Consider the following 27170-nt stretch of genomic DNA (forward strand, 5'->3'; position numbering starts at 1 on the left):
ACCTGGGATCTAATCAGTTGCTCTGCGCCTTCTTTCAATTACAGGATCCCTGCCATGTTTATGGGGACTTTTAATGTGAGCATCACAGTTTTGAAGGCCATATCATTATGAGTATGTTTGATCTGAGGGTGGGAAAACATGAGCTCAAATAACGCCTGTACAAGGTTACTCTGAACTGAGCTGTAAATTGGAATCAACAAGAGCCTACTGTGGGAAAGAAAAACCACGCAAGGGGAAAGGCCCTGATCCCATGGATTGTACCTCTGGAAGATGGAGGCATTAAAATTACTTTCTATTCTGTCCAGGAAATGAAATGAGTTAAGAACGAGTACCAGAGTTTGGTCAAGTCACATTTAAGGGCATTTTGAGAAGGGCAGGACAACACAAAGACAAACACACCCTCTCCACTTGAGTGTGGCAACAGGATATGATTTACAAGAGAAAAATGAAACCATCACGATTGTTAGAAGAACTGAATTGCAGCTTATACAAAAATTAGCTGAACTATGAATCCCCTGAGTCACCATGCATGTGTGTGACTTCTCGGGAATAAAGAGCTCAATTGCTTAAGACTTTCTCAATGATAAGACTTCTAATAGAAAACTGGCTTTCCTGCCAAATACTCAAATATTACAAAAGAATGGAAGTATCTTTTCTCAATTAGGGTTATTATATTATGTCCTGTGCTTAGAAACTCTAGGACTACTGGAAGTTCTCATTTGACACCCTTTCTGTGGGCTTTCTCATTCATTTCTATGACTCGAACTTCTACCCTCTATGATACTGTAGTCTCATTCAGGACTCTCCCATGAACTTAATGTCTCTACCAGGGTATCTTATTTGTATGTCAAATCAATGTGTTCAAAGTTTACTGCATTGCTTTCCATCCCAAATCTGGTTCTCCTTGTCAGTATCAAGCCAGTTATTGAAACAAGAAAAAGGGGGAGTAATCCTTTTCTCCTGTTTCTGTACTTCAATTGGGGTTATCTCATCCTGTAACTCCTAAAAGCTTCCTTGTTATTTTTCTTGGACTGCTTTTGCTCTTACCATCATTTGCCTGGACTACTGTAGAATAAATTGATAGACACCCTCCCTGCCTTTTACTATCCCAACTCCTTCATATTGCTCTTGGTTATAACGCACTTCTTAACAACACAAAGGCAAAGGATCCCATGCACCAAAACAAAACAAACTCAGTGTGACCGTGTCACTCCCATACATGGTACTTTTCAAAGGCTCCCTGTTGCCTACAAGGCAAAGTTCAGACTGTTTAGCAAGTCCTATTGTGACTCTCCTCGGCTTTTTGGTCTTGTATTCTTCCCCTATGCCCTGTGATCTAGCCACGCCACGTCTCTTGCCATTCCCCCAGATACTTCATGTCTTTCATCCTGAGATTTGCCGTGTTTTCCTCTGCCTGCAGTGCCCTTCAGAACCTGCTGGCTGAGGATTCCTAGTCTTCAATTTCCTCGTCTGTACAACAGGGGGATCATAGTGCTGATTCTAGAGACTGTCACGAGGACTGAATAAGAAAGAAGATCTTCTCCCCACTGTATCTGCGGTACGGCAGCGTTCTGCAAATGTGAGTGATCACCCACTGATCCGCAGTCACTGCCATCATTATCAGTATCTTGGCTTTTATCTATTTATTTTTTTTTGGGGGGGTCAAATCTGAGCAAAAACATCTTTGTTTCAAGTCTTCCCTGACTTACCTGGAAGTGTTAGGCATTCCTCCTCCCTCATTCTATACGCCTCATTATGTCACCATATTACATCAACTTCAAACTTGATGGAATGTTCAGATCTTAGCACCTGCTTTTGGTGGTACATCTTATCATTTATGACACGTTGTGGTTTAACTGCCAGCAATTTTTCTTTCTTAGTAGCCCTTGTCATAATGATGTTTCTTAAAACGAACAGCATATTTAGACATAGACTTAAAATGAACGGCATATTTAGAGATCCTATACTTAAAACTGTATAATTGTTGTATTATACTGCATATTTATGGTGGGAAGAAAGTTCGTCCTTCAGTGAAACATCCACACAGAAAAGGTGCTACTCCTTAGAACGCTACAGCAGCCATTTGCATGTGCTGCAACAAGGCAGAGCCCCACCTGTTGCGCCACAGGGGAGCAGCTAGATGAAGTAGTGGGCTGTCATCTCCTTCAGTTAAGCACCCACCCCCACCCATGAGCCCAACAATGGCCAGGACCAGAGCAAAAGTGGGGAGGGCTAACTCCGGAAACTGCATTCCAATAACTGAGGCTTCAAGCTGAGCAAGAAAGAGAAGAGGGGAGTGAAGGAATGAGATGAGAAAGGCCAAGAAACCATGTGTCTAGACAAGTATTGACCAAAAGAAATATATTATGAGCCACATACATCATCTTACATTAGTAGCCATGCTTAAAAACTATAAGAGTCAGATAAATTGAGATTAATAATAATATCTTATTTTAAAACCCAGTATATTTAAAATATCATTTTACTGTGTAATCAACATAAAAAATCAGCTCAACATCTTCATGTGGCTAGTGCCTGCCATTTGTATTGGACAGCACAATTCTAGACTGATTTTGGCCAACTGAATTTTGACCAATAAGATGACAGTGATGGGCTATTCCAACAGTGGTTCTCTTCACCACACGATATTAGGAATATTTAAGATTCCAATGGTATTACATTTTATTTTTGTATTTTAAAATTCTGTGCAAATGGTAGCTTTCATTTAGATTCTTTCTGAGCTTTGCTTTAGCTGTTCGTGATTTCAGGTTATTTCTAAAGTCCTTTCTGATTTCCTTTCACTGCATTGGTTCAGGGAGAACGGACTCCTTTATTCAGTTGGCAATCTTTTCTCAGTAAGACTATTCGTGAGAGAGGAACAAGGAGTGCCTGAGGTACAGCAGGCTCTTGAATAAACATTTTTTTTTTTTTAGTTTAAATAGGCTCCATGCCCAATGTGGGGCTTGAACTCACAACCCTGAGAGTAAGAGTCATGCTCTACTGACTAAGCCAGCCAGGCGCCCCTGAATAAACATCTTTGAAGATACATTGATGGTGACCTAAGCTGGACAGCAAAGGGTTCTCAACCTGGGCTGCACACTGAAATCACCTGGGGAGTAAGTCAATAATGCTAAAGCCTGGTCCCACCCCCCCAGAGATGCTGATGGAAGGTCTGGAGTGCAGCCTGGGTATCAAAATATTTTAAAAACTCTCCCCCAGGTGATTCTAGCCTACAGACAGGATTGAGAATCACTGGTTTTCCTAGAACATCTTACTGTGGCCACAGCCTTGCCTTTCTGACATATGGTCCAGTTTGCCTCCACTCAATTTCCTCTGTCAGAACAGACCAGAAGTTTCTTGAGAAACCTAACAGAGAAGGAGCAAACACATAACCCCAAACAGGGATTTGCAAATTCCTTTTCTAAGGCACTGAAGATTTTCAAGGGTCTAAATCTGTTTGTACTTTCTCTTTCTCCAACAACAACAAAAATTAAGATTCGCAATAGAAGTTTTAAGATGCTAGCTGGTTCCAAGAGAAAGGAGGATAAGGCCGTTATAGTATACAGGCCGGTAACACCTACATACATGCAGCATAGAATTTTCCAGACGTAGAATAATAACGAGAATAAAAACAAAATCTAAGTACATATGAGCTTCATTTCAAGTTAATTCTACATAGGCCAAAAGCAGAAATGATTAATTCGGGGCTCAGCAAAAGGAAATCCTTCATGCTTTTTCTTCAGGCCATTTTAGTTACATTCACATGGCATGACCCTAAAACAATGCATCTACTTCAACAAATCACATAGAAAACATACCTAATCTTAGTCACATAACATACAAGGGATAGAATCACTGCTCTTAGGATGGCAGTTTGTTGGATGACACTGCTTCCATCATCCAACAGTTCAACATCCAACATCCAACAGGTTCAGCAATGGCCAAGAGAGAACTCCTGACTTCCGCCTCAACACAAACAAGCACTCATCAAGGAGGAGGGAACAATGATCTCTGTGCCAAACAACAGCTGGAACAGAGTTCCTCTGATTCATGGACTGGGAATCTTCCTGCCAATTCCCAAGGTGGTTTGGCCATACTTTATGGATTCATTCTCTTTAAATGGTCTTTTGTGGATGATGTGGTATCATGCGGCCTTATTAATAAATAGAAAGAGCATGTTGGTACCTCCCCAAAGGTTCCTACATGTCTTTCCTCTGACTTTCTAGCAAACACATAAGCTTCCTCTAACTACCCCATGCTTTTTTTTATTGATATAATTGATGTATAACATATTAGTTTCAGGTGTACAACACAATCATTTATGTATATATTGCAAAATGATCATCACAGTAAGTGTAGTTAACATCCATCACCACACATAGTTGCAACATTGTTTTCTTGTGATGAGGACTTTGAAGATCTACTGTCTTAGCAACTTTCAAATATACAATACAGTATTATTAACGACAGTCACCATGCTGGACAATACATTCCCACAACTTACTTATTTTATAACTACAAGTTTGTGCCGCACACTTATTTTGTTTCACAGCGTAAAGTGGATTGAGAAATCAGAATAGGGAATAACCAACGGGCATTAAACTTCCATGGTCACTAACAGAAATCAACCAAAGTTCCCTATTCTTGCCAAAATCATGGAGGAAGAACCCAACTTCATAAGATTTCTAATAAGCGTGTCAATGCGGTAAGTAAGTGGTCTCTTGCGTCTACCAACCCCAAAAGGCTAATGACTGCCAAATGACTGGATGTGTGACATTCTCCTGGCCCCAATTTTCCATTCAGAAAAGGAATAAAAAAATACGACGCAAGTTTCCAAGATGCTACAATGTAAACCAGGGTTGGGATCACCATCCACCTGCTCAGGTTGACCGCAAACCTGAAAGGCATGACTGTATCAGCTCTGAACCTATTCGTGTGTCAGGTAACATGTACTGAGAATCCCCCGGGGCTCCATGAAGAGACAGAGTAAAAGTCTTCCCTTAAAAGATTTATAAGAACCAGAGTAATGTTAAAGGATTTGACATATTAAGAAGGATTTGAAAGATGATATGGAAATAGTGGGACAATTCTATCTACACTGAGTACAGAACCATGGTGGGAAGGTGGACTGGTGGAATCAGCACAACTGCTGGTGGTCAGCAGAGATGAAAGCGGTCATGGGCCTCAGGGAAAGATCCGAGTTTCATGTATGTGCTGCTGATGCCATCCCTTACCTTTCTGGAAGAACTCTTCTAGCTTGTCCTTGAAGGGCTGGAGGTACTCCTTTGGTGACTCCTTGCATACCACGATCATCTGTTTCTCACTGGCTGTGAAGGGAAGTTTGGAATTAGATTTGCTTAAGAACATGTATTTGCTGAGCTGCTGCTTTGTGTTATGCTCTGCAGGATTAATTGTGCAAAATCCTTATCGGTCATGATTTATCTTAATTCCAAGGGAAAAAAACAAAAACAGACACAACACATACAAACACACACACAAATATAGTGAGTTCACTCCACACCTCTCTTCGGGAACAAAGAAATGCACCACCTTCAACTTTCCTTTCAGAGATGCAGAGAAAGCTCTGACTTGGGACAGGAAAAGTATTATGCTTTTGGTCTCTCCAAAATTAAGGGAGGAAAAAACTACAGAATTCCGGGGAATTAAAGGCCCTGATCCTCTTCAGATCCATACTCCAGAAACAGAGCTTGAAATAGATTTTGCAGCAATTCCCAGGCATCCGAATTGCCTGGAGCCACCCACATGCCAGGAGGAGGGCCAAGCCCAGTCCAGGGAAGCCCTCATTCTGCTTTCCATTCTCCCACCCTTCCCATTAACACTCCCCTAACACATGTGAAATTGTTTTCCATGTGATTTACTTCAGAGAGAATTTATAAACACACTGATAAATTTCTCAGCTATAATATGTAACTTAGAATACAGTGCTTTTTTTTTTTACAACCACGCCCCCTTCAAATCAGACAGTTCTGATTTGGTGATATGGAAACCACCCTAACCCACAGTTCCCCATCACAGTGGGAATGGCTGGAAATGCCATTTACGGAGATGGGCAAGAGTGGCAAGTATGATCTTTTTGCTGGGGAGATAAGATCAAGGGTGAACTCTAAGGCTTGTTAAGTTTTGTTTGGTCTGTGTGAATTACAAGGCAAATTCGTTCCCTAAAAGCAAAGTAGAGAAGATACAAGATGAGATAAAATTATGAGTGGGTGCTCTTTGCTAATTAAATTCAAACTCCGGGCCCTTTATGTCAGGGTACCATTTCTACCTTTCACTTCTATTTCCCACATAAATTTGACCAACTAAGCCAAAATTCTGCCACTTTTCTAAATAACGTCAGCCAACATTCCCACTTCCACATCTGCATCCGTGTGGTTCTCTGCCCAATCTGCTCATATCACATATATACCTACACTGCATTTGACAAAGTTCCACTCATCCTAAAAACCCTCTCTGACATGCTGCCACCACCATGAAGTCCTTTAGTTTCCAAAGTTTTTGCAGCCTTTAAATTTCTCTAGTACCTGCTGTATCATATTTATGCTTTGCCTTTAATCATATTTATTTGTGTATTCATATTAATCCCTGTGAAGCCACCATGCAGGTTTTATTAACTTGTTCCCAAACTTCTCTAGAGAGTTCCATGCACATCCGGCCAAAAGCATGTGATTTCCTCATCTTAACTACATTCTTATGCGAAGGAAGGTTAAAAAAATTTAGCAGTGTTGACCCAAACTGAGAGTGGGCTTTCCAGGAATGCAGTGTGACCTCCTCATCTTTCCCCGCCTTCCTCCCTTTCTAGGAGAGGTACAACAAGGGTCCCAGTCTCCACTCTGAATCGATGTGATTGTCCTAAGCTCATTTGAAAGGGTTCAGTGTTTTCTAAAGACCTCCCAAAACATCTACTTCTTAATGGCGCAAGGCACAAGCAAAGTAGCCAAGATGATCTTCCACATTGGGTCATTCGGAGGGTAGGCCTAGAAGCAGGAGATTGGTCAAAAAAACTGTGGAAGATGTCTACTTTCAAGAATTGGCATTTTTTTCCATGAACTTTCACAGACACATGAACCTTCCTGATGATATCCAGCTATGATTCTGAGAACACAGGTAGCCATGTTTAAAACAAAGCAGGAATTTCTTACAACATGAATTGGGAGAATCTTTTAAATCCTTTAACAAGCCCTCTACTACATTCAAATACCAACAGTTCCACTTACAGAGAACTATTTTGCATAAACATAAATATATGGTGAGGCCTGCCTGTACTTCAGTAAGAGGACATAACTGAGCCCATTACAATGATTTCTTGGAGGTCGCTTCTCCCTAGCCAAAGCAAAGCCAAAGTCAGATCTTGTTTTCCCAATAACAAAAGCAAAACCTTCACTTCTACCTGAATTAAAAAGTTGATCATTGTGGCTCTCCCTTTGTCCTGGCTATGGTGACAGAGCCCGTGGGGTGCGTCAAATAGCTCAGATTTTATTGAGGCCCTAGGGTGGTATGGTAAAGGGCTTGTGCTCGGACCAAGAGTCGTATCGGGCTCAGGTGGGCTGTGGCTTGTCTCTCTCATCAGCAAGATGGAGACCCCCTGACTGATAGGAAATCAGAATTAAGTGAGATGACACACATAAAATGGTTTGCGCAATGCCTAGCACTGGCAAGGGGCCCCATAAAGATTATCTGTTATTTTTATGATTTAGTATAATTGGTTAGGAAACACACCCCAACCAGAACGGCAAGGGAGTCACGGCTGAGAACCAGCAACTACAAAGGCCATGCACCGTATTTACAGAAAAGTGCCGCCCCCCCGTGCAAATCTCCTGCTTTGAACACAGAGATAATGCTTTCTGTTCCCTTGCTAAAGTTGTACCACCCACTGTTAGGATTCACTGAAGAAACTCTGAGAACAACGAATGAGGGATGAAGCAAGAGCCCTGGGTGGCTGAGCCTTGCTGTTCTGAAATCAGGACCTGAAGCCAGCGCGCACCAGAGCATCTCCCCTGTTGGGCTGAGAGGTCCTCTCTGCACCCTGACAAGCCCAGCCTCCCACGTGGCCTGTTAGAATGAAACTTCTCTCTGGGATCAGAGCAGAGGGCTGCCCTCTGACCGACCCACCAGATGGTCTCTGCACAGTCGAAAGTTCCAGTGGACAGGCAACTCGCCCGCTCCCACTTAAGCATGCGGCAAATCCGAGAGGCTTTCTGGCAGACCAATGGGAGACCTGAAGACTAATTACTGATGACACCGGAGACCCGCAGTACACAAAGGAGAGAGATCGCTGGCAAATCCAGAACCGTTTTTTATTGTCCAACCCGAGGGCGCGTATTCAATGTCACCAGACCACCAAGGCTGCCTTGCACGCAGGCTGTGCCAGGAGTTCCAGTGTTGAAAGCCAAAGTCACCAACATTTGCTTTCTTGTTACCTACTACATTTTTGGCAGAATTAAAAATATATTGATCCCTGAAGTTAGCTACTAAACAGTCATTATGAGAGATATATTAAATATGGGAAACCAAAACATAATGGAATAATGGATACTAGATTTGAGAGAGGTATTTTAACTCATTGAAAAGTTAAGTGCTTGTGAAGCATTTTAGTGAAAGATAAGGCCTTGAGTGTTTTAACATTTCAGGTATTAGACTGTTACAGCTATAGGTGGTTGTCTGCTTTTTTTGTTTTTGACCTCTATGAACAAGGAATAAAGTTTGTTGGAGCCGCTTAATGAGCACGGTTAGGTTACAAGGATAAAGAGGCAAGGCCCAGGGACGCCTGGGTAGCTCAGTTGGTAGGACGACTGCCTTCAGCTCAGGTCATGATCCCGGAATCCCGGGATCGAGACCCTCATCGGGCTCCCAGCTCCACAGGGAGTCTGCTTCTCCGTCTGACCTTCTCTTCGTTCATGCTCTCTCTCACTGTCTCTCTCTCAAATAAATAAATAAAATCTTAAAAAAAAAAAAAAAGAGGCAAGGCCCAGATAGAATTAATCAAAACCCAAGACATGTTGAATTGCTCAAATGTACATGGGCAGTTTCTCGAACATGGAACGTTCCTCTCTCTGAGTTGAAGGACCTGTGGGCTTAGTGGAGCCAGGATACAGTTTTAGAGGAAAGGAGAGATTCATTTGGACTCTGCTTTTTCAGTCTGGAATTCTCTCTTCTCTGCTTACCTAATTCCTACCTCACCCCCTCTGTGGTTCTGTGCAAGTTCTACCTCTCCCTCAGTATTACGAGATGCCCATCTTTCCAAAAGCCCCAAACTTCAAGGACCATGATAGAGGATGTTTGTAGCAACATACAGAACTGTGACTAAGCAGATTTTTAAGATTATCAGTGGGGTTTTCGTGAGAGATACCAATCAGAGTCAGATATGAAGGGCATAGAATGTTGGGTTGAGGAGTTTATCCTCAAGGAATTCACTCAACAAATACATCAATTCACCAATCCCGTGTGTGCCAACTGTGTGCCACAGTTTGTACTTGGTAGTGAGGACATATCAGTGACAAAAAACAGACTAAAATCTCTGTCCTCAAACATCGCAGTGAATAGGTCAGCAACAGCAGTTAGTTAATGCGTAAGGCACATAGCAATTTCTCTTTCTAGTAATTTGAAATGCATGCAAACAATATGAATCATTACCTTCCATATTAACATACTGTACTGCAGGGTCTCTTTTTAGTAATACTAGGACAGTACAGTGTCCTTCCTAGTGCTTTCCATGTGAAACACACACGTGCGTGCGCACACACACACATACACAGACAGAGCTTTTAGTTTTCTACTCCAAAACACACTTTTATCAAAAGAAACTAAAAAGGGTGCCTGGGTGGCTTGGTGGGTTGAACCTCTGCCTTCGGCTTGGGTTGTGGTCTCGGGGTCCTGGGATTGAGCCCTGCGTGGTGGGGGGGTGTCTCTGCTCAGTGGGGAGCCTACTTCTTCTTCTCTCTCTGCCTGCCTCTCTGCCTACTTGTGATTTATGTAAAAAAAAAAAAAAAAACTTAAAAAAAAAGAAACTAAAGACAAAATTCAGGGATCAAAAGTACAATATTAGCACAATAAACCTACACAGTTCTTTTTCATGGTATTGGCCTTGAACTGAATGGCTAGGGAATTATATTAAATCCAATGCATTAAAATAGTAAAATAAAAACAGCTTTTGGCCAGCTATAATTCAGGGATTTCTATGGAAGGGGAAAATTATACATAAAGTGAGTAAAATATTAAGAATTTTTAAACTTTGGTTAGTAAAGGTAGGCAGAAAAGAGAGTGTACTATTTTATGGTTATTTTCCATAACTTTTTTTCTTTAAGGCTACACAAAGGAAGACTTCATGTTGATTTAAGTCAAACACAAATGATAAAAGATTGAAATTTTAGGGGCGCTTGAGTGGCTCAGTGGGTTAAAGCCTCTGCCTTCGGCTTGGGTCATGATCCCAGGGTTTTGGGATCAAGTCCCACATCGGGCTCTCTGCTCAGAGGGGAGCCTGCTTCCTCCTCTTTCTCTGCCTGCTTCTCTGCCTACTTGTGATCTCTGTCAAATAAATGGGTAAAATCTTAAAAAAAAAATCCATTTAAAAAAAAAGATTGAAATTTTAAAAATGCCTATTTCAAGTTCCTCAGCTAAATATTAGGGGTGGGGGGACATTTAAGGCTTAACGTAGTGAGTGGTATAAGAAGAAATTCCTGGCGTGGGGGATACAGAAAATCTACTCTAGAAGAGACTTGCTTATATTCCATAGGGGACATCTAGACACATTCTATTAAAGAGCACCGCCCCCGGCCCGAAAGCCAGATTTCTGGGCTTGAATCAGACTACTGTACATAAATGACCCTGGTGTGGGCAACCTATATGTATGTAATCAAAGGTGTTTTCATTCTTTGCCCTTCGTTTAGGAATTCAACTGATATAATTATTATGTCTAAATCATTCCTCATAGTGACTGTATTCATCCACAGGAAAAAAACCATATCCAGAGTGGCCAACTGGGTATTAGGAGTGAAACCACAGGCCTTACGTACCTGGTACCTGGGTCAGAATGTTACCTCAGAATAATGTAGCCGACACACACCAGTGCTGCTTTGCGTCCCTACACAGGGTTTATGCCTCCAAAGCCAATTAGAACATTACGCTGAGTGAAGGAAGCCCATCACAAAAACTGCATATTGTATAATTCCATGTATATGAAATGACCAGAATAAGCAAATCAAGAGAGACTGAAAGTAGATCATGGTTGCCTAGGGCTCAGGGAAGGAAGGATGGAGAGATTGAGGGGGTGATGATGTTTCTTTTTGGGGTAATGAAAATGTTCTAAAATTGTCTGTGGTGATGGTAGCATGACTCTGTGAACACACCAAAAATCATTCAATTGTACATTTTTAAATGGCTGAATTATGTGGAATGTGATTATATCTCAATAAAGCCATTTTTTTAAAAAAGCTAATTAGAAACTCTTGAGTCTTTAACTGGAACTGTAATGAGCAATTAAGTGGAGAATGTCCTTCTTGTGCTTTTTTTTTGCAGGGTAAAGTGTTTTTTCAACTCACAGATGTGACTGTGTCTTCAACAGTCATCTTTATTAACCATGGATCTGAAGTGGGAAATGAGTTTGAAATACCCCTGTACTTGAGAAATCAAACACATTCATCTTCAAAAGGTAGCAATAAATGTTATCAAAGTAAAAGACCCATTAATAAATAATTAGACTTCAGATAAATACTAGCAAGACACTTAAAGAATTTGTTAACTTTTAAAAAGATTCCAAACAAGAGCTTTGGTATTTTCTTAATGGAATAATGCTTAACATTTATGAATATATCTACAATATCTGCATACATTATCAACAAACAATACTTCAGAACATCATCTTCCTTGAAGTACTCTTAATCTAAAGATACATTTGTTCAAAATCTTAAAAAAAAAAGGCGGGGGGGGCGCCTGGGTGGCTCAGTGGGTTAAAGCCTCTGCCTTCAGCTCAGGTCATGATCCCGGGGTCCTGGGATCATGCCCCGCATCAGGCTCTCTGCTCAGCGAGGAGTCTGCTTCCCCCTATCTCTCTGCTTGCCTCTGTCTCTACTTGTGGTCTCTGTCAAATGAATAAACAAAATCTTAAAAAAAAAAATAAAGATACATTTTTTTCTTCGTTTTCCATACCCTTTATTGACTGGGAAAGTTATTAAATACCTGACTCTTAGTTTCTTGATAAGTAAAATTTCATGAGGACTACATGAAAAGTACACGAAAAGCCCTTTGTGTATTGAGCAGTAAAATGCTATCTGCAATATTCTTTACCTGTTTGAAATATTCAAACACTGCTAAGCCCAGCTAGATAGTACATTGTACATGGCTTTCCTCTTTTCATTTCCAGTAACAAGGGAACCATACCAACCACCCCACAGACTCTTTGAATTACGTTGACATTCCTGATATTATGTGTTTAGTAAATAAATCATTATGTTATAAATACCCTAATCCCTTTCACAGCCAAACCATCTTTTAAGAATTGCTTAGGCTTACTTTTTCTATTTCTCACTGTGTACTTCCAGACCCATTAAAATTCACCTCACCCCTATGATGAAACTGAGAAAATGCTCTCATGTCACCAAGGAACCCATCTTACCCATTCTGCCTTTTTTCCTCCCTTTCAAATCTCATCTTGGCTCACTGCCCAGCAGGATTCCAATCCGTTGAACCCTTGGTCTTCCCGAAATACTTAGTCCCCTAGCTATGTGCCCCCACCCTTGGCTTCCTCCCACCTCTCACCACCCTCTCTCTTTTGCAGCCTCATCCTTCTGTACTCAACCATTACATGTGAAAGTTCTTTACCATTTCTTTTCTTGTTATGCTATGTTCTTTACTTCGAGAAAATCTCATGAAGCTAAACACTGCAGTAACCATCACTAGGACTGTGACTCCCAAGGTGACAAGTCTAGACCATGGTTTCACCTCCAAAAGAGCTTTTGAATCTGTCACTCCCCACCAGGCTGCCTTAGTATCTTCTTACCTGGTCTTCCCACATCTACCCTTGCCTCCTTTGATTTGCTCCTCACAATGAAGTCAGTGATCTTTTATAAAGCATACATCTGATCATACCCATCCCCTGCTTAAACCTTCCATTACTCCTACAGATTGGCCCTTCCTTGGCCCTGGATGGCCTGCCTCCCTCTACTCTTCTGGCCACACTCTGTGGTCCAGTCACATGGTCCTCTCCCAGTTCTTCCAAATATGATCAGTTCCCTCCCACCATCGGTGTTTTCCTTTGCCAGTGACATTCTCCTCTACAGCTAGTAACCAGGCCTAGGTAGTGGTTAGTCATTGCTTTGATCTCGGCTCAAAGGTCACCTCATCACTATTTCTTTTCAACCCTCTACTCCATACTAAGGAGGTCTTCTCTGTTACAGTCTTATATCACTGTATACTTCTCCTTTATAACTTTCATGACTGGCCATCTCTCTTGTTAGGCAGAAGGAGGGTACTTTGTATGCTGTTGTATCCCCAGCATCTACTATAATGTCTAGCCTATAGAAGATACTCAGTGACAATTTGCTAAATAATGAATACATTACCAAATGAGTAGAGGGAAGTCTTACACAATATACATGCAGTACAGATCTTAGTGCCTTGATAGCGTTTGGCTCTAGTATCACACACACATACACAGACTTGTATATAAACACAGATACATGAAAAATCTCTATCTCTATGTGTATATGTCTAACCGAGGTAGATAGATGTAGGGGCTGGAGAAAACACAAGCAGACTAGATATCATGCCATTTTCATTCACATTCATTCATTCAGATATGAGATACCAGTTTGGTTTTTTTTTTCAATCTCAAAAGCTAACTTCAGAATTCTTAGACAGGAAATAGTTATTACTGGAAACAAGTATCTTTGATTCATTCTTGGGGCCAAGCACCTCACCATCCCCAGATGAGGGTTTGGGTGGGTGTTATCTAAGAATCTGGCTTCAGAGAAATGGGATGCTATCTTTAATAAGAGAGAAAGAAGAGTTTGGGTCTCTTTTAGAAGGTGAGATGGAAACAGAGAAGGATAGCAAGAGAGGAATAAAGGAATTGGTGACATCTGGTCTCATAGTTTCACTATGGTGACATAGTTTCAGTAAAGACTCCTGAACTCACAGTGCTTGCTGTGAGCATGGGCTGTGAATGCTGAAGAAGGGGCTGAATTTTACACTGAGTTTAGATCACACACAGAGCAAAGACCCCTTACAAGGAGGTAGAGGTTCCCCCATGCACCCCTCTAGTCCTCTCTCTGTCAAATCTTACAGATAGGTTTGTTTTTCCACAGAGATGGGATTTTGGAGTAAATTGTTTTTAGATCACAGGAGACAGGGTGGTTTCCAGCCCTACTATGCATATACACGAATTACACAAATATTCATGCCTTACAAATATTGAGTATCTGTACTGGGCACTATGTGAAATGTTGAGAGGCAAAACTATTAAACCAGAACTTTTGGTCATCTCTCCTCCAAAAATTTTCATAAGAATCTAGAAAAAGAGACAGACAAGAAAACCTACAAATTGTAGTATAGTCCAGTGTCACAGGATTCTGGGTAGGGGTTTCCAACTCAGATCGGTGTTGGGAGGTGGTGGCCAGGGACAGTTCTCCAAAATAGTTAAGTTATGAGTTCAGTTGCAAAGGGCAGGAGGAGTTAGCCAGTCAGCCAAGGAGAATGAAGGAAGAGGGAAGTAGTTTCAGAAAGAGGAAATATGATGAGTAAAACTAAAGCATGACAGGAATGCACAGGTCTCCTGAGATAAGTTAAGTGGTAATAGATAGTATTGACTGGACCTCAGGGACACAGGGCTGTTCTCCTTCTCAGATCTTCAGTGTCCTGTGGCTAGATTTTGATTCAAAGGAACTGGATTCAAGGAACTGGAACCACCCGGATTGGGGGAAAGGAAGTTACAAAGTGCCAGAGAAGTAGGAGGCTTGTCATTTTAAATACAGCAGTCAGGAAAAGTCTCACTATGAGGATATTTGGCTAGAGACTTGACCAGAGTAAGGGCAAGAGCCGTGAGTAAATCTGAGGGAAATCAAGAGTGTTATTTAGGACATGCTAAGTCTGCGATGTCAATTAGGTACTCACATTATATATAAAAGCCTGCAGTTTAGGCTGCATGGTTGGGATAGAAGAATGTAGCCAGAAAAGTGTTTGCAGGACAAACCCTGGGGCACACAGGCAGTGGAGGAGACGTGAGCAGCTGGACAGAAAGGTAGGGGTGTGGAGTCACATGATCTGAGAGGATCCCAGCATTGCAAGGAAAAAAGGGCTGTCAGCTCTGTGCAGTGCTGTTGAAAAGTCAAGGAGAAGACAGAGAAGTGACCACTGATTCTAGAAACAGGGAGGTCTCTGGTCTTCTCAAAAGCAATTTTAGCATTAGAAGGATAGAAAGAGGAAGCCAAGTTGGGGAGGGGTGAGGTAAATAGAGACAGATTCCACAGTCACTTGTTTAAGAAGTGAAGCTAGAGAAAGAATAGCAATGAAGAAAATCTTTCCATCCAAGGGGATATTGTCTAGAGCTACTCTGATGAAGAGTGGGTGCCCCTTTCCCCAGAGGAATGTTGTGTAAAAATAAACCCACCAGGAAGCTTGAGCCCAGGGGAATCCCATGATGCTGATTCACTTCACAGAGGGAGGCTGCCCAAGATCAAATTCACCTTAATGTCCCATGATCATGAGTATTCTCCATGAAAAAATTTAAGCAGAAGTGACAGGGCCAAGTGAGGACATGCCAATGTGCTTTAGGACTTTTGGAAAGCCTTTGTGAAGCTGGGCCACCGACCACAGTCTTTGCACGAAATTGTCTAAAGCACTATTCAAAAGTCCCTCCTGTCAAACATCACAGCTGAGTCAGAATTTACACTGTGATGATTATGTGGTTATAGACACAGCCTTGGTCTGTGAGACATGAGTATGAAAAATATTCATTAATCACCTACCCATAACTAGGCCTAAATATAGATGGATTGGGCATGACTTGATTTATAGGGTGTTAAGCGATCCATCCTTTTATTTAAAAATATCCCTTCCAATGGTTTACATGAAAATCATCACCACCAGAAGTTTTGCCTTGAACTGAAGATGCTACCTCCAGAGGATCTTTTCAGACATGAATATATATTAGTTAAAAAAAGGAAACACTATTAAGGAAGAATTCATTAACACCTTAGTATAAATTTATTTCTCAGACTCGATTGAAAAAGCTAGGGATTTTAAGCAATAGATGGAGAAAGTTGTGTTATATGGAAGAAAAAGGCCCATTCAGCAAGGTTCTGATCTTAGTTAGACCGTATTGTTGGGAAGCCTTAGGCAGGCAGCCACAAACACAAAGTTCCCAAGGATCAGAAGGACAAGGGGACCCATCTTGGGGAGGAGAGCAGCGAGTCCCTTCTAAAATGTTTTAGGAAGCTAACACACACACACACAAAGAAATGTGAAAAGTATTTATCCCACCCCCCAAAAAAGTAGGAAAAGAATCCTTCCAGACATCATGACTGAGAACAGTCACCATTTAATACTTGGGTACCTTTTTTTAAGTGTCTTGGCCTCTGTATCACACACTCCTGTCCATAATTTTACAAGGACTGGTTTTATATATTATTTTTATACACTTTTATTTGATACAGAAATTTATGTACCATTATTCTTCCTATTAAAGATATAACACGTACTTTCTCATATTATTTCACAGAATTCACAAGCATTGTGTTTAACAGCCATATCAAATTTCATTGAGTGGATGTACCCTAGTTTATCTATTAGTGCCCTCGCAGTGGAACAGTAAAGTCCCTTCTGCCTTATTCTTATAGTCACTCAGGCTTTAAGTCACATCTGTGCCCATAAAATCTTACTCCGTTTAAGACTGCTTCTTTAGGGTAGATTTGAGAAGTGGAATGGCACCAAACTGCTTTTGGTACAACACAGATTATACCAAAATGGGAAAGATGAAGGAGAGAAATTTTTGAAAATAAAATTGTGCCTTCTGTCCCACTTTGCAGAGGTAAGCCACAATTGTGCCCGTCATTGTAATACAGTGGCTGTGGTCCCTGCATTTGAAGCAATTACACTCTACAATGGGAAACACTGAGATGACCATCCATGCTTTGAGGGAGTTTACTCAAAGGTAACAATAACTGGTGACATACAAACCCTGATATAAAATATTCTGGGATTAACCACAACATGAGGTGAGGTTTGGGACCTGTGCACGAAAGCAGCCTTTTGGACAAGCCCTCTGTGCACCATTTAATTTGAATGTAAATTACACTATTGCCAGCACCAGTGGAATTATCTGAATAGCGGTGGGGGAGAGTCTTCAGGCCTTTTTACATTAAACACTCAGACTTCTGAGATATACATTTAAATAATTATAAACACATTATTTTAAGAGGTTCAGACCTGTGAAGCAACAATACCAAATGGTCTGGACACACGACTAAAATCCAAGCCATTTGTGGAGGGGAGAGAGAACCTGCATTTTCGGACAACCAACAGAGTATTGCAGTAAGGAGTGTCTTCTGTGAAAATTAAGATGTCGCTGGTGGAATCAGAGCAAAGCTCCATTGGTAGTGGGCCTCATTCTCACAGAAATTATATTTGTGGTCAAGCACTACATCCTGCTCGTTGCCCAAACTGGTTTCCCTGTAGAAATGCTTAAATAAAAAAAAAAAGAAAGAAACAAAACAAAACAAAACAAAACAAAACTCCTCTGGAGCCAAATGCTTATCACATGGTATTTTTTACTAAAATTAAGTGACAGATTCTCTCATACATGTAAGTCTTGAAGGCAACAGCAGGGCAATCTCGGGCTACAAAGAGACCAGTGATTAAGATACATGAGCCCCCCCCCCAAAAAAAAAAAAAAAAAAAGATACATGAGCCCCATTAGCCTAAAGCAACCTGTTTCCACATGGCTCTACCAGGATAGCTGTAAGCTTCGGCAATGTCTCTGACCCCCCGGGCCCACGTTCCCTACTCGGCCTCTATGGGTTAGTCACATTAACCATAATTTTCTGTTCCGCGGAGTATTTACATCTAGATAAGCCATGAAGAAATTTAAAAAAAAAAAGAAAAGAAAAAAAAGATGGAAAGGCATAAGGAGAAGAAAGTAAAGGATGGAAAGTTATTTTAAAATACACAGCCTAAACCGGCGGTTGGATTCCGGTATCTATTCTTGGCTACAGGAATCACTGGCAAAACACGAAGCTGGCAACAACCCCTAATCAGTTTGCCACTGTTTTCAGATTTAATGCAATATTTGGCTCAGACGTTTAAAAAAAATCCCCTATTCCAGCTAAAATATTTACACAGTCCTATGTGTCTCACTTAATGCCTGTTAAGCAATCATCTTTTAAAACTCCACAGACACTTGTAAATCTGTCGGGAGAACTGTGGCCTATAAACAAGGCTTCATATAAAGAGGGCTGCACTGTCAGTTTGCTGGGAGTTGGGATTTCTTCAGATTGTTTGAAAATAAAGTTGAGAATCAGAAATAGTTTAGAGTGGGTAACAGAGTGGACGATCGACTGGCTGGCGGGATGCTGTCAGTGGTATTAACGGGAAGCCACCAGACACTGACCTCAGCTATTTAAAGTCCTGCTCTCCTGTAAACCTGTCATTGATCCTACCTCTCTGTTGAGTTATGGCACAGGGAAAGTGACTGGTCCCGCAGCCCCGGTAGTCTGCATCCCAGGGTCTGGCGGGTTAGAGAAGGTGAGCTGGTGAGGTCTGCAAAGGGAGGCTGGTTCTTGGTTATGTGGGTACATTGGAGTGCGTCAGGAAGGATGGGGACTCTTAGAGGAAAAGAGGAAATTCTGGGCAGGGCTGAAATGGGGGGGAAAAGACAGCAGAAAGCCTGAGGAAAAAGCAGTATCCCCTAGGAGAGGCTAGGCATAACAGATTCCTAAATGTCTATTAAAACTCCCTAAAGACTTCAGCCCCCATGTTAATGAGCCTACGTCTTCAGCCCTGATGTCATGGAAAGCAAGGGAGGCCTATGTGAAGTCCCCTCCTGCTGGCCTGGGGAGCCCCAAGAACTTGTCCGGGTCCTCCAGATGAGTCAGGTGCTTGTGACAGGACTGTACTCAATTGTTTAATTATTCCTATTGGATTAGCTGCCTTTTTAGTTTTACTCCATGTCACTGACTCCAACACTCCATTGACTGTGATTCACAATTTACTTTATAATAGCTCCAAGGAGGAAAAAGAATATATTAAAGGTATATGCCAGTTTAACAATAAGCCCCAGCTTAAATCACTCAGTTTGGGGGGGGAGGTGGTTAGGGAGAAGAGGAGTCCTGGAATGAGAAAACAAATGAGGTATTTGTAGCTCGGAGGTCTCGGGTCTTGAACAGGAGGTGGCAAAGATTCGTTGGTTCTCTTTATGATATCACAATCAGGAAGGGCTTTACAAATGTTTTTGTGAGTCTACAGGACAGGTGGAGGGCAAGTTCTGCTCACCTTCTCCATCCCTGTCAGACAGCAAGTTTTAATCACTGTTCCGAGGGACAGATTGCGGTGCTTGAGAGAAGAGAAATCAGAAGACTAAGTAGGAATACATTTCTCCTCCAGAAAATGAGGGTAACACTTGCTCTTAAAACGTGTTTATAAATGACTTGATATTTCAGTAAGTTTATTTAAAATTAGCAGCTAACTCAGAGCCTTGAATAAATATTTGCTAAACAAATGAACTGATCGAAAAGGTCAAAGAAGGCCCTCCTCATATTTTGGAGGGTTTGGGTTTTTTTTTTTTTTTCCCCAAATACTTGAAAATTTGACAGTGTTTTTAAAGTTCATCAAAATAGTCAAGAAAAATGTTGTAAAAAAAAAAAAAGTCAAATTAGCAGTTTTAGCACATCAGCCATTATAGATTTTCCCTGGGCTTTCCTCCTTCTGTAAGTTTTGGCACCAGGGAAGTCACTGGTTTAATGGTGCCTGGTTGTCTACGTGGAGCTGGACATATTGCTTTTTATCTCTGTACCCAATAATTCTTTGAAAATTAGATCAAGTTCTCGACGTGTATGATTGATAACAAATGGCCCTTAATGGCGAAAGGTGTCTTGGACCTTGCCTGCTTTATGTGTCTCATTTTATTCAAGAGCTCAGTCAAGAATTCTATGAGCCCAGTCCTGCTACTATCCCTTTTGTTAGCTAAGGATGAGGAAAATGTCACAGATACTGTGGCTGCGTCAGAATCTGAACCCAGGGCTGTCAGACCCACTGGCCTTATGCTATCCAGCCTCCGACCCCGACAACCTACAGGGAAGTTCCAGAGACAATGTGAAGTACCCATGAATGTTAAGGAAAAAAGCAATAAAAGCTGAAAATCACCCAGTGCCACCAGTGGGGACTCCTTCAGTTTAAATGGAGAAACAGAAGGCCATGGGAGTTTACCTGAAGTTTATGTTATTAAGTGGCACAGAGGAAACTCAGAGCTGGGCTGCGGACTCTCAGGTCACTGATCTCCCCATGGGTACCTAAAGAGTAGAGTCATAGCCCATGACCTCTTTCCATTCTTAGACCTGCGCCAAGGCCAAGAAATCTGGGAAGAAATCTGGAAGAGATAAGGACCTTGGCAAAAACTCCAGTCCCCTTTGCTGGTGCTGAAGAGGTCTCCCTCCGACCTCACTCATTTTGCTGTCTGACATGAAGAGAATCCATTTGTGGACTGTGAATCTTCCACAGGGTCCAAGATACACAATTTACTTGGGCAAAAAAAATATTTTGATATTCACAAAACCACCCACAAATCTCTTTCTGTGAAGAAATGTTTTGACCTGACACAAGTTTATGGTTAACATAGCATCAGCTCTGGCTTGGTAATCAAAAGACCCAGGCTCCATGCTGGCCATTCTGCTTCCTGTCTTGGATACCCATCTTCTCCGCTATGTTGGCCTGCCTCAGTGGCTTCAAAGGATGAAGCTACATACACAGGTGGGGTATTACCATTATAACTACACCGATATATTTTTCTTTTTCTTCAGATGGGAATGTGAAAGGCACTTCATTAATGGACTTGCCAAATCAATACTACTTTCTATTCCTCCTGCCCGATTCCCAGAGCACGCTGAAAGCTTATAGGTGAAAGGTCACTCTCTGGCTTTACCGAGCAATTCTCCCTACCATTTAGTAGAATCTTGATCAAGAACAGTTGTGTTTTTTCCCAAATCTATTTATGCAAGTTGTTCTTTTTATTGAATTATACAGTTGAAAAAAAATTTTTTTAAGATTCCATTTTCTCTATACCCAATATGGGGTTTAAACTCACAACCTCCAGATCAAGAGTTGCATTGCTCTCTTGACAGGCACCCCTGTAATTATGTAATTTAATTGTTTGAGGGTACACTGTCACAATATGAGTGTGAGAAAGCATTATTTCTGCAAATGTAAGTAGAAGCTGCTGAAATATTGCTATTAACTGTAGCTGCGAGAGAACAGTGGAGATGAGGGAGACATGGAAACTCAGTGTCATGTGGTACTTGGGTTTGTGACCTGGAACAGGAAGTGGACATAGTGGAAAAAACTTGTGAAATCCAAAGAGATATCTGAATTTAGTTAATTGAAATGTATCAGGGCCAGTTTCTTACTTTTGATGAATACATCACAAGAAAAAGTGGTTAACGTAATAATTAATGCTCAGGAAACTGGATAAGGGCTCTATGAGCATTCTATACTATTCTTGCAACTTTTCTGAACCTAAGTTGGTTCCAAATTAAAAATAAAAAGTTCATTCTTAAAAAGGTATGGGAATGATACTATATTTAACTGGTTTTAAATTAAAGATTAAAGGATCCAAGTATCATTTTCTAGGATTCTTGAATTGGGCCAACTTTTTTCATGAACCAACCACATTGGGTAAGAGTTCTATTCTATAATGATTACTTCTGGGTGGTATCAATGCCAGGATTTTTGAGGCATGGGTTAATTCAAGAGCAGATCCTTGAGAGCCATTTAGAAAGAGAATACCCGAGAGCCAAACCTGAAACAATTTTACAGTTGACTTTATATCCTATATCCTGTCAATGGCCAGAATTCCAGGGATTCTTAGCTGTTCAAGTAACAAAGTTTAGGGGAGAAACCAGTAACTCATACTGAATAAGGAGAACTGTAGAAGGCATTGAAATAGCATAATAATTATTGTCTTAGAAATTAGAGTTGAAATTCATTGTCAAAATCATCTAGCACAGGAGCACTGTGTGGCTCAGTCGTTCAAGCATCTGCCTTTGGCTCAGGAAATGATTCTGGGATTGACCCCCATGTCAGGGTCTCTGCTCAGTGAGAGCCTCCTTCTCCCTTTCCTTTCCTCTCCCTGCTGCTCCCCCTGCTTGTACTCTCTTTCTCTGTCAAATAAATAAATAAAATCGTAAAAAAAATTATTTAGCACATACCCCCTTCCCTAATGGCACTTACCCTACCCTTAGTTGCTTACTGTAACACAATCTTCCAATCAGAAGAGGGGAAGGGACCCACTACCTCCCACAGCCATGAGCTCTCCCTCATTCATCCACTCAACTCTGTGGCAGGTACTGATGGACACAGTAGGTATAAACACTAAAAAGGTCATTAGATCTCTACCCACGTTGGGAGATGCCTGGGTGGCTCAGTGGGTTAAAACCTCTGCCTTCAGCTCAGGTCATTATCTCAGGGTCCTGGGATCGAGCCCCACATCGGGCTCTCTGCTCAGCAGGGAGCCTGCTTCCCTCTCTCTCTCTGCCTGCCTCTCTGCCTACTTGTGATCCCTCTCTCTGTCAAATATATAAATAAAATCTTAAAAAAAAAAAAGATCTCTACCTACATGGAGCAGGGGCCAAGGGTGAGTGGGGGGAAACATTTACAATCAAATAAAAAACAATACCACTATCAAAATGGGGAGTCCTAATGCAGAATCATTATTCACTATAGTCTGGCTGAACAGGGAAGGCCCCAGGCATGGGAATATCTAAAATAAGGACATTCTGGGCTGAGGGACTAGCTGTTGCAAAGGTCCCAAGGCAGAAACAAGTGCATTGGGTTGGAACACACAGGCTTGTGAGGCTGAGGTTTCGTGGCCAGGACTGGGTGGGGGTGGCATGAGATGAGATAGCAAAGGTAGAAGTGGTCACACCATGGAGAAACATGGAAGGCATGGTGATGGGTTTTGAGATTGGATGTTATTCTAAGAGCTATGAACACAAAACACAGTGTCCTGACTTGTCTGATGAGCAGAGACTGGAGTAAAGGGAGGGAAGTGTGGAAGCAGGGGCCCCCGTGAGAGAAGGGGCTGGTTTGGACTAGAAATTTGTCATGGATACGGAGAGCATTGAATGGATGCAAGGCCTGTCTTGGAGAAAGAATCAACCGGATTTGCTCTTGGACAAATTTCAGAAATGAGGGCATAAAGGGAATCAGGGAAAAATATTATACATTGTGCTGATTGTTTTGTTAAAGATTTTATTTATTTGTGAGAGAGAGAGAGCGAGAACATGGGGGTGGAGGGAACTGGAGGAGGGCAGAGGGAAAGGGTGGAGGGAGATGGAAGGGGGAGGAAGGGGGCAGAGGAAGAGAGACAAGCAGATTCCCTGCAGAGCAGGGAGCCCAACCAGGAACTCCACTGGGGGCTCGATCCCAGGGCTCAGAGACCTAAACTTAAGGCAGATGCTTAACTGACTGAGCCCCCCAGGCACCCAGCATTTTGCTGATATTCTGTGAAGGGATCTCCTTCATATAGCCCTAGCCCCTCCTCTCAAACTATCAGTAAGGCAGACAGTGATACCTGCCTTTCTACACGAGGACACAGAGATGTGGAGATATGACATGACAAGCCAAGGATCACAGGGCTTGTGGAGCAAGGATCTGAACTCAGGGCTTGTGACTCGAGACTATTCCATGACAGTAGCTTTTACTTCAGTGTTTTATGTTTCTTGTCAGAGAAAAGAGAAACAAAATAAATTCTATTAACTGTGTTGATTTATAAATAAAGGGTAGAAGCAGAGGGAGAGCTGAGAGGAGGACCCTGGCGGGACATAAGTCATCCTTCCCACCTAGAGATGTCACAATCGCAGCTTCAAAGGAAAACAGAAACTTCTTTTCCATTAATTAAACGAATGAATCAGGTTTCAGTTTCCGTCTCCTCTCCCCTTTCTGTCCGACTTTTCTTTGAAGGCATTCCGTTTGGGAAATGGGTGACCTTTACCCACCACGCTGCACTTAATTGAATGCTTTGCATCAGAAGTCACCACGATGATCAACATTTTACACCCACGGCCTTCCTGAAGTACTTACCCAAGTCCCTTGCGTCTGTTTTGTTGAAATCGCTTTACAAAAATAAATCATATCAAAGTTTTTCTTTTATTATTTCTAAAACTTTGCTTGCAAAACTAAATATTTTTAACACCATGGCAACATGGTTGGGACTCTGGCTAACGCATCCAGCCCCCTTCCAGAGTCCAGGTTTAGCAAATCTCCTGCCTCAGACAAATGGACCGCGAAGGAGGAAAGAGCTAATAAATTAGGCATGGTCAATAATCATTCAAGTAATGTCTTCTGGAGCTTCCTTAAAGGTGATAAATGAGCCACACAGTCCTAATGGCTGATACCTCCCCCCCTCTTCTTGGGCACACCAAGACGCGTTGAGCAAACAGAATTGCATGGCTTCTGAATGAGTTTAAAGAAAACTTCCCACACTTCCCAAAGGACTTTCTCAGACATCGGCTCCTCTGACCCTTCCAGGATCCCAGAGTGGGGCAAGCCAGGATGATCAGCTGCAGTGTTTCGGCTGAGGCTCACAGAGCTTACGAGACCCGTCAGAGTTGCAATGGTTTCTCCCATGGTTCGTAAGACACAGAACTAAACCTTCGAACCGCGTCTCCCAAATCCCAAGCTAGGACTACTTTCCACACACCAGCGTCTGCCCCCGAGAACTTACAAATGCTTTGATGTGTTGCTGTGGCATATTTAATAAAGTTACACCTGTGCCGATTCAAGGAACCTGTGTATTCTATGTGCTCCAGGAAAAGCAGTTCCCTACTTCCATCCACAAATTTCACCCAGTTCTTCCTCCCAGGAGACAGCCACTTGTGCCAATTGGTCCTGATTAGCTCAGTGCTTAACTGCACGACTCTAACAAGCTCCTACCAGCACTCTTCACTTTTTTTTCCTTCTGCAATATAGATGATGTAGTTCTCCCTTCCCTTCCTCTCCACCCACCACACACAAGCCCCCTCCCAGTAGAGCACACCATGGTTTGACCACACTAGCCTCCTGCATGAACACCAGTATGATTTTGCAAAAACCAGCTCCCAGTCCCAGCTGATTCATAAATTCTAATGTGCCTTTCCTAAACATTCTCCTCAAACTCCCTCACTCTCACCCTTGTAATATATATTTTTTTCTAATTTCCTGTTTTCTATGTTCTTGTCACTAAATGAACTCCAAACTTGTTGCTAGTCATGGAACTCTTGTCAGAACATTCAGGATACATCAGATACATGAACTGCATATCCCTCAAGGATCTTCTCCATGATTCTTTTGAGCTAATCCAATCTGGACTGTTTGCTCTCTGGGCCTGGCTATCATTCTAGGCTGTCTGCGCTGGAGTATCTCTTCACCTCCCTTTTCCACTGGATCTGTAATTTCCCGTCACCTTTGTCTTCTCATTTCATGAAAAAGCACATTCTCTAGTAGCATCCTGAAGATGGTTGCATGGGAGGTAAGTTTTTTGATAACTTACATGTTTAAGAATATTCTTCATTTGCCTTCATATTTGATTGATAATTTGGTGAATGTAAAATTCTGGATTGGGAATACTTTTCCTTTAGAATTCTAATCCATTTCTAGCTTCTAGTGCTGCTAATGAAAACTCAGAAGCCATTCTGCTTCCTGATTCTGTTTAATTTGTTCCTACATCTCGTCCCTCTACCCCATCTCCTTCTAGAAGCATATAAACTTTTCTTTTCGCCCTGAGTATTCTGAAATATTCTAACAATGGTATGGATCTATTTTATTCCACTGTGCTGGAATCTCTTTGGGCTTTTTATTTATTTTTTAAATGATTTTATTTATTTGAGAGAGAGAGTGGCATGAATGGGGATAGGAGGGGGAGGAGAGGCAGAGAGAAGGAGACTCCCTACTAAGCAGGGAGCCCAATATGGGGATCAATCCCAGGACCCCAAGATCATAACCTGAGCCAAAGGCAGTCACTTAACTGACTTGAGTCACACAGGTACCCCTCTTTAGTCCTTTTAAAATTAGAAAACTGTGTCTATAATTTTGAGAAATTTTCTTGAATGATTTCGTTGATGTATCAACATATGACTATGTATGAATGTTTATGTGTGTATATATATGAATTTACATATGAATTTGTGTTATGTATGAATCGTGTGATAAAAATCAGATCGCTTCTCACCTTTCTCCACTCCTGGATTAGAATTCCACCGTGTTGTTTGGTAGATTCATTTACTACTTGTCCATATATTTCTTAAGCTTCTGAAATTTTGCAGTTCTATTTTTCTCTTTCATTCTGTGCTCTTGACTTTATGCTTTCAAAGAATTCTCTTTACTATCTTTAAAATAGTTTTCAGGAGGAACTGAAATCCTACCTGAGTGTTCAATCCAAACAAGCGTTCAATGGACCATCTTTCTCAGATGTCCTCCAAAAGTCTTTGGAAGTCTTCTTTCTCCCCTCACCCCAGCCATCCTGCTTATGGACCACACTCAATGAGTAATTAAAGAAAACAATCATGGGTGCCTAGGTGGCTCAGTCAGTTGGGTGTCTGATTCTTGATTTCGGCTCAGGTCATGACCTTAGAGTTGTGAGATGGAGTACCATGTCAAGTTCTGCACTGGGCATGGAGCCTGCTTAAGATTCTCTCTCTGCCTCTCTCCACTGTCCCCCTCTCCCTTCCCTCTCTTAAAAAAAAAAAAAAACCCAAACAAACAAAAAAACACACACACACAAAAAGCAAAAACAAAAAAAGAACATTCATTCTCATGGTGAGATCTAGTTTTTGTCTTATTTTTTCTCCTTCTATCTTAAAGAACACTTATACTCTTGCGGAGAGAAAGCTACTTCATACAAATCATTTATTCTGCACTATCAGGGCTAGTCCAGACACAGAAGCAACAGTCTGCTCTGCTGTGTGACTTGACAGGTC

The 27170-nt window shown here is 41.7% G+C and overlaps 1 protein-coding gene across 5 annotated transcripts in view; it reads right to left on the bottom strand.

Annotated features, from left to right (window-relative positions):
• Positions 1–27170, bottom strand: part of FMN1 (formin 1) — a 406533-nt gene that overhangs the window by 80898 nt on the left and 298465 nt on the right. For all 5 annotated transcript variants that reach the window (XM_032856919.1, XM_032856917.1, XM_032856916.1 and 2 more), the window contains one exon: positions 5235–5327. In XM_032856919.1, coding sequence (XP_032712810.1) covers positions 5235–5327 — 93 coding nt within the window. The remainder of the gene's footprint in view (positions 1–5234; positions 5328–27170) is intronic.

Source organism: Lontra canadensis, unplaced genomic scaffold (genome assembly GCF_010015895.1).
Source record: "Lontra canadensis isolate GAN:19392208 unplaced genomic scaffold, GSC_riverotter_1.0 scaffold12, whole genome shotgun sequence".
Taxonomy (NCBI): domain Eukaryota; kingdom Metazoa; phylum Chordata; class Mammalia; order Carnivora; family Mustelidae; genus Lontra; species Lontra canadensis.